Source organism: Lipophrys pholis (genome assembly GCF_963383615.2).
Source record: "Lipophrys pholis genome assembly, chromosome: 9".
Classification (NCBI taxonomy): domain Eukaryota; kingdom Metazoa; phylum Chordata; class Actinopteri; order Blenniiformes; family Blenniidae; genus Lipophrys; species Lipophrys pholis.
The window spans coordinates 27738269-27751060 of NC_137639.1; the positions used below are offsets into that span (position 1 = coordinate 27738269).

At 40.8% G+C, this 12792-nt stretch overlaps 1 protein-coding gene across 1 annotated transcript in view; it reads right to left on the minus strand.

Moving 5' to 3' along the window:
• Positions 1-368: 368 nt before the first annotated feature.
• LOC308114645 (semaphorin-7A) overlaps positions 369-12792 on the minus strand; it is a 41725-nt gene continuing 29301 nt past the window's right edge. Inside the window, exons 11-14 of the mRNA XM_080471691.1 lie at positions 5856-5971; positions 4264-4436; positions 2821-2876; positions 369-847 (exon numbers count right to left, since the gene is read on the minus strand). Coding sequence (XP_080327817.1) covers positions 501-847; positions 2821-2876; positions 4264-4436; positions 5856-5971 — 692 coding nt within the window. The 3' untranslated portion in view covers positions 369-500. The remainder of the gene's footprint in view (positions 848-2820; positions 2877-4263; positions 4437-5855; positions 5972-12792) is intronic.

The window sequence follows — 12792 nt, forward strand, 5'->3', positions numbered from 1 at the left end:
CAAATAAGCACAATCAAGTCAATCTTAAAATAAGAGAAATGATTAAAAACAAAAAAGAACTGGCCTGGTATTGGTGTTTTTTTGCCCAACTCATAGGATATGTTTTTAATTTTTTACTCAAAGAGGAAAGGTTCGCAAAGCACCTAACAATGGTTGAATGCAGTCAGTTCATGGACAGTAACTCCAAGCCACTTTAATTTACGTGTACATTTTCTCCTGTTTTGATCGTTAAGACAGCTGTGACTGCAGATATGTCGCTCGAAGCTAAAAAATATAGACTTTTAACCCTTTATTCGCTGATATTTTCCGAACTCTTTCTCTAGAAAACAAAATAGAAAAAAGTGATTTTTTTTCTTTCTTTTCTTTTTCACCAAACAACCCAACCATGTACGTCAATGCTCTGCGAACCTCGCCTCCGAACAATGGCTCCGAGTGTTTCCTGTCATTGGGAGCCAGTCGGGGGAGGAGGATGAGGAGTTAGCATTTAGTGATCGCTGCAGTTAATGAAGCCACAGGGTGGTGAGGGCGAACAGCACCGACAGCCCCAGGCTGGAGGCCAGCGAGGCGGCCAGCAGCCCGCCGTCGTTCTTCAGCCTGAAGGAGATCACCTCCACCTTGAATCCGTCCTCGGTGGCCATGCAGCGGAAGACGCCCTCCTTCAGGGGCGTGTCGACGACCGGCCCCAGGACGCAGAAGTCTCCGGAGAAGAGGCAGGGGTAGTTCTTCACGCAGTTGTCCTTCTCCCAGCGGTAGGTGGCGTGGAAAGAGCGCACGGGGCAGGGCAGGAAGATGGAGGTGTTGGACGGCACCATGACTTCTCTGGGGGAAGTCTTACGCAGCTTCAGAGCTGGAGGGAGGAAGAAATTAATCATTTTCTCTCGTCACTGTTACTGCCGCTTCCCCCGCAGGCACCTGATAAATAAAACTGAGCTCATTCCTCTATATTTATGACTCACAACGCGACGCACTGTTTGATAGATCTTTGCCAAAGCAGGATTACAGCCCCAGATGTTCAGGGACCCCGAAGGCGCTGAAGTCCTCATATTCATCATAAATTGTGTTGGTTTATTTGATCAATTGAAAATTTGCTTGGGAATATGCGCCGCTGAATCTCCATATCAACTTAAAGGAGAAGACCCAGAGGCAAGTTCTCCAGTATTACCTGTTTGCCACAGAGCTCCTCTGATAGTGTTTAAATCAACCAGCAGATCTTTGCGTTTCATCGGGGTCCCCTGGTGGGACGATCCAATCAGAAGACTTTTAAAAAAAAAAAAACATTGTAAGATGAATAAACCTCAGCTCCTTGCTCAGTTAGAATACAAAGGCAAATTGAAGGGGCTGGCCGGAGCTTTGGGAGCTGTGGTGGATTAACAGAAGAGAAGTTTAGACGATGACTTGGACTTGGTCGTCTGTCCACTAGAATGTCTGTGTTCTTCCATTGTTAATGTTTATAACATGTTGTGTTCTCTGTGTGCATGTGTGTGTGTGTGGTTTCATTACAGAAACAACCAACAGCACCCACTAGTAGCCTGGCATGAACACGTCATTTTCAGCGTTTCTGCCATTTCCGTGCATCGTTTTCAAAACGTTGTTGTGTAAACAGGGTCTATAATGGGTTAGGGATAGGGTTGTTAGCAAATGTTCACAGGGATAAAAAGCAAACCACTGTGACGATCAAGTCCTTCACTAGAAAGTCGGACGAGTGTGAAGCCTGAAGGTGTGTGCACACGCTTGACATCCATCCTGTTTACTAACTCCAGTAAACTGCGACAGTATGTGGACGTACAGGTTGTGTGAGGGGAAAAACGCCGACACACAAGAGTCATTATAAGAGCTGTCATCATGCCAGGTTACTCTGTGTGTCATTTATTCAAGCTACGTTGAATGTCTCGGCAATGTTGCAATGAGAAGCTGTGTAATCCGTCACCTCCTGCGCTGTGGCTGACGATGCTAATACACCCGCACAGCGCCGAGGTGGAATATTAATGTATGGATAATGTAGGCGACTGTCACGCGCCCGAAGACTGATTTTCTCGCCGGGGGCCGCCGCGTTGTTGTTAAACTGCCCCGCCTGATAGGTACAGCAAATAAAATCCATCGTCATCCCGGCTTGTGAGATTAATGGCTGGTGACTAAACATGAGCAACCTGCTTCTCTCTTGGGACGATTTGTTTCAAAAAAATAACTGCTCTGAATTTTTAAAGCAATCAGTGTAAACAGCGTATTGGGTGTGGCGGAGAAGCTTGGCAAGCGGCACCATGTGCGTGGAGCCAAAGAGGCAGATTACCTGACATGAAGAAATACTTGTTTGGATAAGCTTTTGTAGTTTTTAATCCACTGCAGCATTGCGGATAAAGCTAAACTAAAGATGACATAGACTTTTTCAGACATTTGCGTAATTGCTATCCTGACGATTCATTCGCTGCGAGGCATCGATTAAATATTAAAAAGCAGTGTGTAAAATCATCTCAGGCGGTGTTTTCTGGGAATATATAATGGAAGCTGTTAGCGTGTCTACACAGGCACCAGTGACACAACCTGACACAGATGCAGTGTGAAAACCAGATCGCTTGTGGAGATCGCCTCGTCTTCAGAGAGCAGTAATTGCCATGATTAAGCAAGGTTATAGCTGGGTTCTAAACTCTGAAACAGGCCAGGCCATATTATATATATATATATCTAAAAATAAACTCTCTCTGTGGATTTTTGGACTCTGCTCAATTATATGATAATCATCTTTTTAGTGTAGTTGCTCGGAAAGCTTCCTGTTTTTGGTTTAATTAAGATACAGTGAGAGTGGGAGCGAGCAGATAAGCTCACCAGCAGCTTCACCGCAGACCGAGGAGTTGGAATGGTCCAGATTCTGAATGAGAGACCTGTTGGAGAAATAAAGACCACAGATTAAAGGCATTATATAGTTTGACAAATTGCTTACGAGCCACTGCATCAACCGACTGTTTATAATGTAAATTGAAACATGCAGAGACAAATCATTCGACAGGTATCGAGGGTTCATTACTGAACGTGACTGATTTCAATATACATGTTTACACACAAGGTTCATTAACCACATGAAACAAAACCAGCATCATGATTAAACACGTGTTTTGGAGACTGAAGTTATTGGCATGCTGTCATTATCAGTAAGAGCACAAATGCATAGATTCTTAAAAAAAAAAAAAATAAATATATATATATATATATATATATATATATATATATTTTTTTTTTTTTTTTTTTTTTTTTTCGAAGCTACTGTATTCAGACACATTTTTCCTAGTCCTGATATTTGAATTATGTTACTGACTTCATGTGATCCTTACAATTCCCGTTGTCATGTTTTTTTTTTCAACTTGTTAGATTTTCTTTTTATTATTATTTAGAAATTAATCTAATTTGAATTTTTACAATTTCATTTTATTTTATTTATTTATTTTTTAATTCTCAACATTCCATTTTTTGCCTGGTTTAAGTCCCCTCTTGTAATTTTAAAATTAATATTTTTGTAATATAAATTCAAATGTTTAAGATAATAATGTAATATGTAATTGAATACTTTTGCCATTTTATACCTACAAAATAGTTTAGTTACATCTATTTGATATTTCTTAAATAACTTTCTTTGGGAAAGTTTTTTTATTATTACTATTATTTGCCTTTTATGGCTTCATTTTTTCCCTATTCTTTCTATTTATGTTTCTTTTTTTCCATGCTATTAATTCTGTTACCTTTTTAGACTGTAGTTATCAAGTTTTATTTCCTTTTTATCTTTTTCCATTTGTATTTAAAATCATTTAGATTTTTTTACATTTTTATTTTTGAAAAAAAGGGAATAAAATGAAAAACAATAAGCTATCATTTGGTTTTAAACATCAGTTTTGATTTAGATTTGTCCTTCAAATATCTTTGATCTATGTTTTTGTACAATTGGTGTTTTATCTCACTTTGCTATTTTATAACTTATTCGACTAACTTCATCTGATATGTTGAATAAACTTTAATCATGTTTTTAGCACCAATTTGATTCTGTCATTTTGTTATTTGTTGATTTTTACGGTTCAAGGTACTTGTAACCCAATTGTATTCCACTCTGCTTTAATTATTAATCTTCATTTATCTTGTAATGCTTTTTTTTTTTTCCTAGTCTTGTCTGAACTTTTATCCCGTCATTGCTTTAAGAAACAGGCATGTAGTGATACAGCCTCTTTAAATTTTCAAATACAGCCAATTGTTCTGCAGCAGCGACGTCTCATCTAATCATACCCAGTTGTGACGTTGTATCCAGGCGGGATGGCGATGCACTTCCTCCTGGCCTTGTCCCATCCACAGTACGGATCTCGGGAGAGGATGCATTCCCTGCATGTGTTGCCATAGCGACCGCAATCAGCCAGCTTCAGCCGCTGGACCTCCATCGCCGTGCCGACGTAGAGGTGTCCCTGCGGGGGAAACGACGTGTGACACTCATATTACTGGAAAACAGCAGGAAGAAGCCAAACATCATGTTCAAATGTTCGATGATATTCATTCAGAGAATGGAAATATTCTGTTTTACATGTTACACGTCACAAGCTAATCATTAAATGTACATGAAACTGATTCATCACACTCATAATTAGTTACACCCAATCTAAACCAACTACATGTCTGTAAGATCCAACCTGAACGAGACTGTTTTAAGACATTTTCCCCCTGATTAATAATCAATACTAGATCAGCTCAAACTCTCTTTAATAACAAGATATGTACCACAATTCCCCCGGCTCGCTCAGTTGGTAGAGCATGAGACTCACAATCTCAAGGTAGTGGGTTTGTGTCCCACGCCGGGCGCCACCTTCCCGTGGGCTCACCACCCGCAGGAAACGTTCTTAATCGGTGCAATGTGATCTGGGTGACGGTGCTCAGACACCCGGAAACGGATACGCCGGAGAAACTGGATGGATATGTTCCACAAGCCTTTAAGGTTGCTGTTTTTTTAACCTCTTCTTAAAAATCCCACCGTTGAACCAGGTGTTTTAAAAAGTTACACGCCTCCCTTTTATTTCTTAACTCCAATAAAAAAGTTGTTACGAGTCAGTTATGCAACCATAGTACATCATAGCACAAAGACACTCTGGTCGGAGTTACTAATGATCTTCTCATGGCCTCAGACAAAGGACTGGTCTCTATTCTGGTCCTCTTCAATCTCAGCGCTGCATTGATACTATTAATGGTAACATCTTATTACAGAGACTAGAGCAAGTAATCGAGCTTAAAGGTACAGCACTAAACTGGTTTCAATTAAATTTATCAGAGAGGTTCCACTTCCTTCATGTTAATGACTCGTCAGCTCAGAAGAACGTTAAACCTGGAGTTCCACAGGGTTCCCGTCTTAGGCCCTGTACTTTTCACATTATACATGCTTCCTGCAGAGAATATTATCAGAAAACAATGAAGTTCCATTGCTATGCAGACGATACACACACCTATTCATCTATGAAACCAGGACGATACTGACCAACTTGTTAAACTAGAAGCTTGTCTGAATGACATAAAAGCCTGGATGAGCCGTAACTTCCTGTTTCTGAACGCAGATAAAAACCAAAGTTATTATTTTTGGCACTAAACGGTATTACTGTGACCTCCGGTACCACTCTGAGGAACCTGGGAGTTATTTTGGAGCAGGACTGATCCTTCAACTCCCACACTAAACAAATCAGCAGGGCTGTTTTTTTTTTTTTTTCTTCCTGGAATGCCTCTAAAATCAGGAACGTGTTGACTCAGAGAGACACTGAGAAATTAAGCCATGAGTAGGAGCTTTCTAAAAATAGTTTATACATCTGATTTATCATGAAAATAGTAATTGACAGCCTTCATACCTTTTGGGAGTCGATGGCCATGTTGAGAACAGGTCCCTCATTGTGAAACAGAGAGTACTGGGATATGATGAAGACTTCCTCACTGGTATGAAGAACTTTGAGTACTTTGCCTTGTTCTGTAAGGGATTAAAAACATTTGTAAATAAAGATGATTCACTGTCTTCTCTTCACACATTCTTGGCGTTACATGTTTGTGGATGGAACTTGGCTGCTTTCTCGTTGTTCCCTTGCAGCCTGTACTTTTTTTTTCCTCTTCTTTTTTTTCAATGCATGGTTTGACTTGGCCAGTTTTCACTCTTGAGGCACGGTGCCAGGCCAAAATGAAAGAAGGCGGATTAGAGTGTTGAGATTCTCTCCAAACAAGATTTGCAAAAGAAGAAAAGCTTCTCCTCTGCAGATAAAAATTGTGTAACTGTAGTTTCTCAACTTCAGTGGACGGTGCCAAAACTACAATGACAGAGCAAAAGAAAAAAAAGTCTGTGAGCAGGTTTGTGGTGAGGTGAAGTTTAAAGGCTAATTTAAAAGATAAAGTTAAAATTACGGAATTCTGGGTTATTGTGGATAACTGTAGCTTTGTGTTTAGCTCTAGATTAACAATATGACATTTAGTATTTTGGAAAAATGTTTTATTGTAGGGTGATCATGTTATTAACATTTTGGTTTAAATGATGCTCTCTGTTCACTAAAAGGTGCTCTATACGTGTGATGGTATATTTACCACATTTAACGTATTTTTCCCTCAGAAATTCAGTTATGAATAATCAAGTAGTAATACATAATACTGTAATAGAAATATGTTGATAAATAAAAATTAACCAAATACACAAATTCAGGCCTCATTTACACGACAACGTTTCAAGTGAAAACGCGTAAATTTTGTGTTTTTGTTTCTGAAAAGTATCGTGTTTACACTGCAGTGTTTTGAAAAATGATGTCGCAACGCTGAAAACAATGTAGTCAGCATGCCAGGTCACTAGAGGGTGCTGTTGGTTGTTTTTGCAAGGATTCAAACCCAGACCATCTTAATGTGAGGCGGTGGTGCAAACCACTACAGGTTTGTGCCGCCCAGTAGAAAGCTTCCGCTTGCCAGTTAATCATCTCTTTGGATCTTGTGTCCATTTATTTTCAAAATTGAAAAAAAATAAATAAATAAAAAATAAAAATTATATCAAGAGCATATGGCTCAGCCACAACATCACGTCTGTGTGAATCTTTGCTCCAGCAGCCTTTCAGCCCAAGGGACATATTGCCTCACGAGTTTCCTGTTTTCAGAGCGATGATCCAGAAACCTCCAGCAGACAGAAACACATACTGGCGGGCGCTCGCTGTGCCATTGTTCCTCTATACTCTCGTTAGTCAATAGTTCTGTCTTGCATGCTGCTGGAGTTTGAAAATTGATGAGTCATTATTCCAGCTATGAGCCATCACTTTGTTTAGCACAATGGGCTCTTACTGTAACGGGCACGCAACTGCATCATCACTCTCCTTCATTGTTTTAAAATGCTTCCTGGCACCGACTTAAAATACTTAAGCCCTATCAGTGAACACACTGCATCCATCCATCCATCCATCCATCCATCCATCCATCCATCCATCCATCCATCCATCCATCCATCCATCCATCCATTCATCCATCCATCAATCCATCAATCCATCCATCTCTGGTAGCAGCATCAGTCACAGAAGAATATAATAAAAGGTTGACCGTGAAATGTTTAGAGCGTTTTGTTCTCTTCATGAATGTGTGGCTTCTTTACAAAAACAACCACACCCTCCTTTAAAAACAATATCTGGACAGATTTAAAAAGAAAGAAGAAGGTAAGAAGCTTGATTACCTTAGATGATTTTACTTTTCTTACAGTGAAAACTATGATTGCAGTGATACCTTTTCATTCCACATCCTCATTTCCTGAACGCTCGCTCCCTCTGCGACGCTCTTTCTGACTTGTAATTAGGCGCTCAGGCTCTTGCTGTCACTCGGACTTCTTTTGTCCTCAAACTGCCGCGTCTCCTTTTCATAAACTTCAAATCTCGTCGTCTGTTGTCAAAGATAACGTTCCTCGTTTCATCCAGTTTATTCTCATGTGATTCTTTAATCCTGTCTAAAGTTATTTTCAGCTACTTGATGCAAAACAGGGCATCAGCACAAAGATAGCGACAAAACATTCCGAGGTGAAAAAAAGGTGACAATGCTGAACTTACGTGGTGGCTGCTGAGTGAATCTTTTTTTTTTATTTATAGATATCCCACTTTCGCTGAGAGAACACTTTATTTTTACTGTAACGCCTTTTTAAAGCTATACTATATCACCTTGTGCCTGAAAGCTCTGAATCTCGCACAGAAAGCCAACTGGAAACACATTTATTGAGGAATTATTGAAAGTAACAATTGAAAAACCTCGACTCCCCGAGGACCCTGTGTCTTATCTCTTTTGTTTGAGATTTTCATGGACTGGATGTTGAGGCACAAAAGGTTCCTGGGAGGCATTTTGTGTGGAAGTCAAAGGGTGTCGTGTCTGTCCTTTGCAGATGATGTCGTCCTACTGACCCGAGCACATTCGGTTTTCCACCGAGTACGAAACGGTTGTGATTTGGCTCAGCACCTCCGGCCGAAAAGGAAAGCCATTACTCCTCCACTTTGAGAGAACCCATTCAGGTTTTCATAATGATACCCTCTGGTTACTTCCCAGTAGAGGTTTGTCAGGTATGTCCAACTGGGAATAGACCCAGGGGCCAAGAGATTATACACTTTAGTTAACGTGGGAATAACTCAGGATTAAGCCCAGATGAGTTGCACAGAAAATGCCACTTCAATCATTTATTTGACCAGACGTTGTGTCAAGTACCAGGTCAGTCAGCGATACCAGCGTTTAATCTGGGGTTGCCTCAAGTGTTACACTGTGTAAAAAGAAAATAGGTATTCATGTCAAACATAAACTGAATTCTAAACTGCCCCCCCACTTCGCCAAGGGGAGCTCTCAGCTGTGTAACTTCCATGACCAAAGTGGTCCGAGCAACTTTACGTCTTCTGGTGATCAATCTGTCAGTGAGTCGCCAAGGGCAAAAGAAATCCTTCACCACTCCCAGTTTCTTTGTTACCGTCTCCAAACGTCCAACAACCTCTGAATCAGAGACTAACTGGTCGACTTCACTGACTCTGAAAAGGTCCACAATCTCTCATTCCCTCTTTCTACCTCCATCCATCCATCCATCCATCCATCCATGGATTAAAAAAGAAAGTTTCTTTTCAGTATTTTTCACGCGCATGTTCACCTTGCTCATGAATAGCTGACTGTAGAATCAGCAAGTAACAAAAAACCTGATCAGTTTAAACAATGACATTCTGAAATGAAGATTTCAATGAACTAAGAAAATGAAATAAACGTATCATTTCATGTTTTCCATGCTTTCTAATTACAATTCCGCTCAGCACCGGCTGAACTTTCGGTTTGTTTTGTTCCCAGCAGCAAATGCAATCTAATACCTCGACACTGAAGAAGAGATTAGTGATGTGCTACAGAGGTTTGATGAGGTTAGTTCTTTTTATCCCTCGATCCCCACATTAAATTCAAACGTCGAGTTTTCCGCCTGAACCGGTTGGGATGCGGCAGCCCAAACTGCCTGGACAGCTCTCTGCTGCTATAAAAAAAACCTTCAAGTATTTATTTTTTATACGTGCAGCATAACACTCGGCGTGACCCACAAACACACTTTCACCAGTGAAATTTGTGGAGTTCCCCTTTAAGACATGCCTGACCACAAGTGACAACCAACACGGGATAGCCCATAAAGGAGGCCTTGAAATAGCATCAATAACCCGGCACGCTTTGGAAGACATTACTTCAACCAAAATGCTACCATAGAAGTTGAACCTGTAGGGAATCATATCCTCCTACATTTGACGAACAACTGCAGCACAACGAGTAAGAGAATATCCAGATATGAGAAAACATCAGCTGCTTGCTATAAGCGTACATTCTGCTGAAGTTATCGCCGGCTTTTGATCAAAACACATAAAAATTCACTTCGTCAAGAGCTGCTGCTTTCTGTCAGCATTACACCGGAGTCCCAACGAGACCAGTTAGTCGGGTTTTGAACTTCGACTGTACAAGTCGCTATTAAGCTAATTAGGAGCGTGGTATCGCTCCGTCGCTCTGCTCTGGGTCTACTTTTTTGAAATGAGCTTCTTTGGACTCCAAATACATCACTTTGCCAAACAAGTGTGTCTTGAATAAATAAAAATGTGCGCCTGTGTGGGTGCGGAAATTAGATAAGAATAAATTGGATGAACAATGCCGCCGGCTCTCCGAGCAGCCGCCATCGGGGTATCAAGGTGCCCTTTTTGCACAGCGGCAAGAGTCTCTTCGCTCTACTTCAGCCGTCGAGTGCCTGAAGAGGGTCTGCATCCACCAGCTGAGCACACACCAAAAGATGCACATTTACATAAAAATAAGCACAAAAACGTGAAGACGAGGAGCAGAAGAGAAGACAGATGTATGACTAAATCCTGTGAAAGGATGGCATATAAAAGACAAAAAAAGATCTCAAAAACTATTTTAAAATCAAAGAAAACAACTATTTTAATGTTTAGAGCGTACTCTTCTTTGCTGCATGTGAGTGTGTGTGGTTGTGTTACAAAAACAAACAAGTCGTGGCCCAACGTAAAACCTACATCTTTTCAGCGCTTCTGCAGTTTCCGTGGAAATGGACGTCGTTTTCACAACATTGCCATGCAAAAGTGCAAAAACTCAGTTTTCTTTTTTTGTTTGTCCTGAGACATTGTCGAGTAAACAGAGCCTGAATGTTATTTTGTAATTAACCCATTGTTGTCTGGCTCCCCCAGCTAACATACAGACATTACGTCTTCTTGCATAAAGATTAATGGCGTTTTCCCTGAACTTTGTCTTTGTGAGAGATATTTATAGGACCTTCCATCACTGGGGAAGACGAATGTCCCCAGGCCTCCTCTGTGGAGCTGAGCCCTGCCTCAACACCGCCGCCGCTCGTCGGTTCAGACTGGAGTGATCCGTCAGAATGAGCGGTACGTCGGCCTCAATCAGCGCAGACTGAATCATCTCAGCGACGGAGCATCTTGCCATCATTTGCTCAGATATGAGCGCGTGCTTGAAATTAATTATGCAGATTGATGAGCTTGACTTGTAACGAGATGTGAATATTTATAGACGGTGCCATAAAGTGAAGGTGATGCAATATTGAACAAGGTGAAAAAAAAAAGGCTTGAACAGGAACTTAACGCTCAAACTGTCTTGTTGGAGAGGACAAAAAAAAAAAAAAGACACTTTCTAAGATCTCCAGTACAACCTGTTCCTCCGGCCTCAGTTACCAGTGTGACTGTGCTCCACTTTCATTTTTGGGCCACCGCAGAGACTCATGGCTGTTCATAGCTTCCCTTCCCTTTTTCTCCTTTTACTGACACAGTTTGTAACACCCACAGCGAGCGGCCATCAACCCGTCTTCTTTAACGCTACATTGGGTTTTAAAAATACACCCCAACCTAGAAAAAAAAAAAAAAAAAAACCCTGGGTGAATGACAGGCGCATACTCTGAAAGATGACACTCTTTCATCTTCCAGTGAACTTCAGAGTGGTGAGACACTCATCCACACACGAGCATATGACTTGTGAAGGTTGCTATGGCAATCTCCCCGAGGCACAACGCAATTTTTGGAGTAACTGCTATGGGCAACAGCAGCGGCTCAGAATTACTTGCTTTGATGGAATAGAAGCAACCTTGTGTCGGACCGGAAATTGTTTGAATGGATTTTGTGCAGAATGGGACTTCGGCATTGTGCCGCTTTCCACTACTTTCAAAATAAAACGCTTCAATCACAAACCCGATTCCAAAGCGGTTCGGAAGATGTGTGAACTCTGTCCATGGAAACAGGCCGCAGTGAATCTGTGTCAAGTCTTTTTCTGGGATAGAACATGTTGAACATGTGGCTGTGGCTCGGTTGGCGGAGTAGTCGTCTCTTAATTGCAAAGGTTACAGGTTCCATTCCACATTTCCACTGTCAACAAGGAGAAAACTGAGTGTTTAGTGCCTCCGAGCACAACTGTTGTGTAAACAAACACCCACAATTAGGGATGGGCGTCAAAAACCGGATCTTGTTGAGAACCGGTTCCCAGTTTTTCACTTCCTTGGAATCGTTTGTTCAATTTGCAAAGAATTTCTTTGTCTGTCATTCTTTATCGACCAGTGGGCATTAATGACGTCACCATGCGTGGCACTGTAATTATCCCACCTTACTATAGACGGTACATGGTCGAACCTGAAAACTCATTGCAAGTTCATGTTCAGTAATATTATTCAAACGTTGTCATGCACATTTCAAATCTTCACATTTTTCACGTTGCGTATAAAAAGAGTTTCTAACTGCGTCCGTAATGTTACTGAACTGAACACATTGCCAATATCATTCATTTTCCGGCCTCGTGTTGCTCTTGACCCGATGTTCATGAGATGTGTGGTTTGTCATTTACTTCAACATGAGGGAATATTATGAATTGAAAGGTAAAATGTCTTATTTTAAGCACAAATCTTTGTCCACACTGTGATGACATTTTGTAATTATGTTTATAGGTTTTGGTAAATGAATATAAATGAGCACAGGTATGACATGAAGGTTGGTTTTTTTGTTCTTTAGCTCTGCGTTGTGTTGCTTTAAGCCTCGACTCTGTACTCAGTATGTTTGCCAACTTGTATAATATACGTGAAAATCCTGTGGAAGAGCTTCATGCAGTTTTTTAATCAAAGCCAGCAGAAAACACATCAGGTGCAGCGAGGGGTATCAGTGTGACGACACACACAATAACACGTTTTGCTTGTTAAGGGATTTTTTTTTTTTTTTTATAAAGAAAATAACAAATGAACACAGTTTGAGCAAACTACAAAGCTTTGCAGTCTCTCTTCACTTCGCA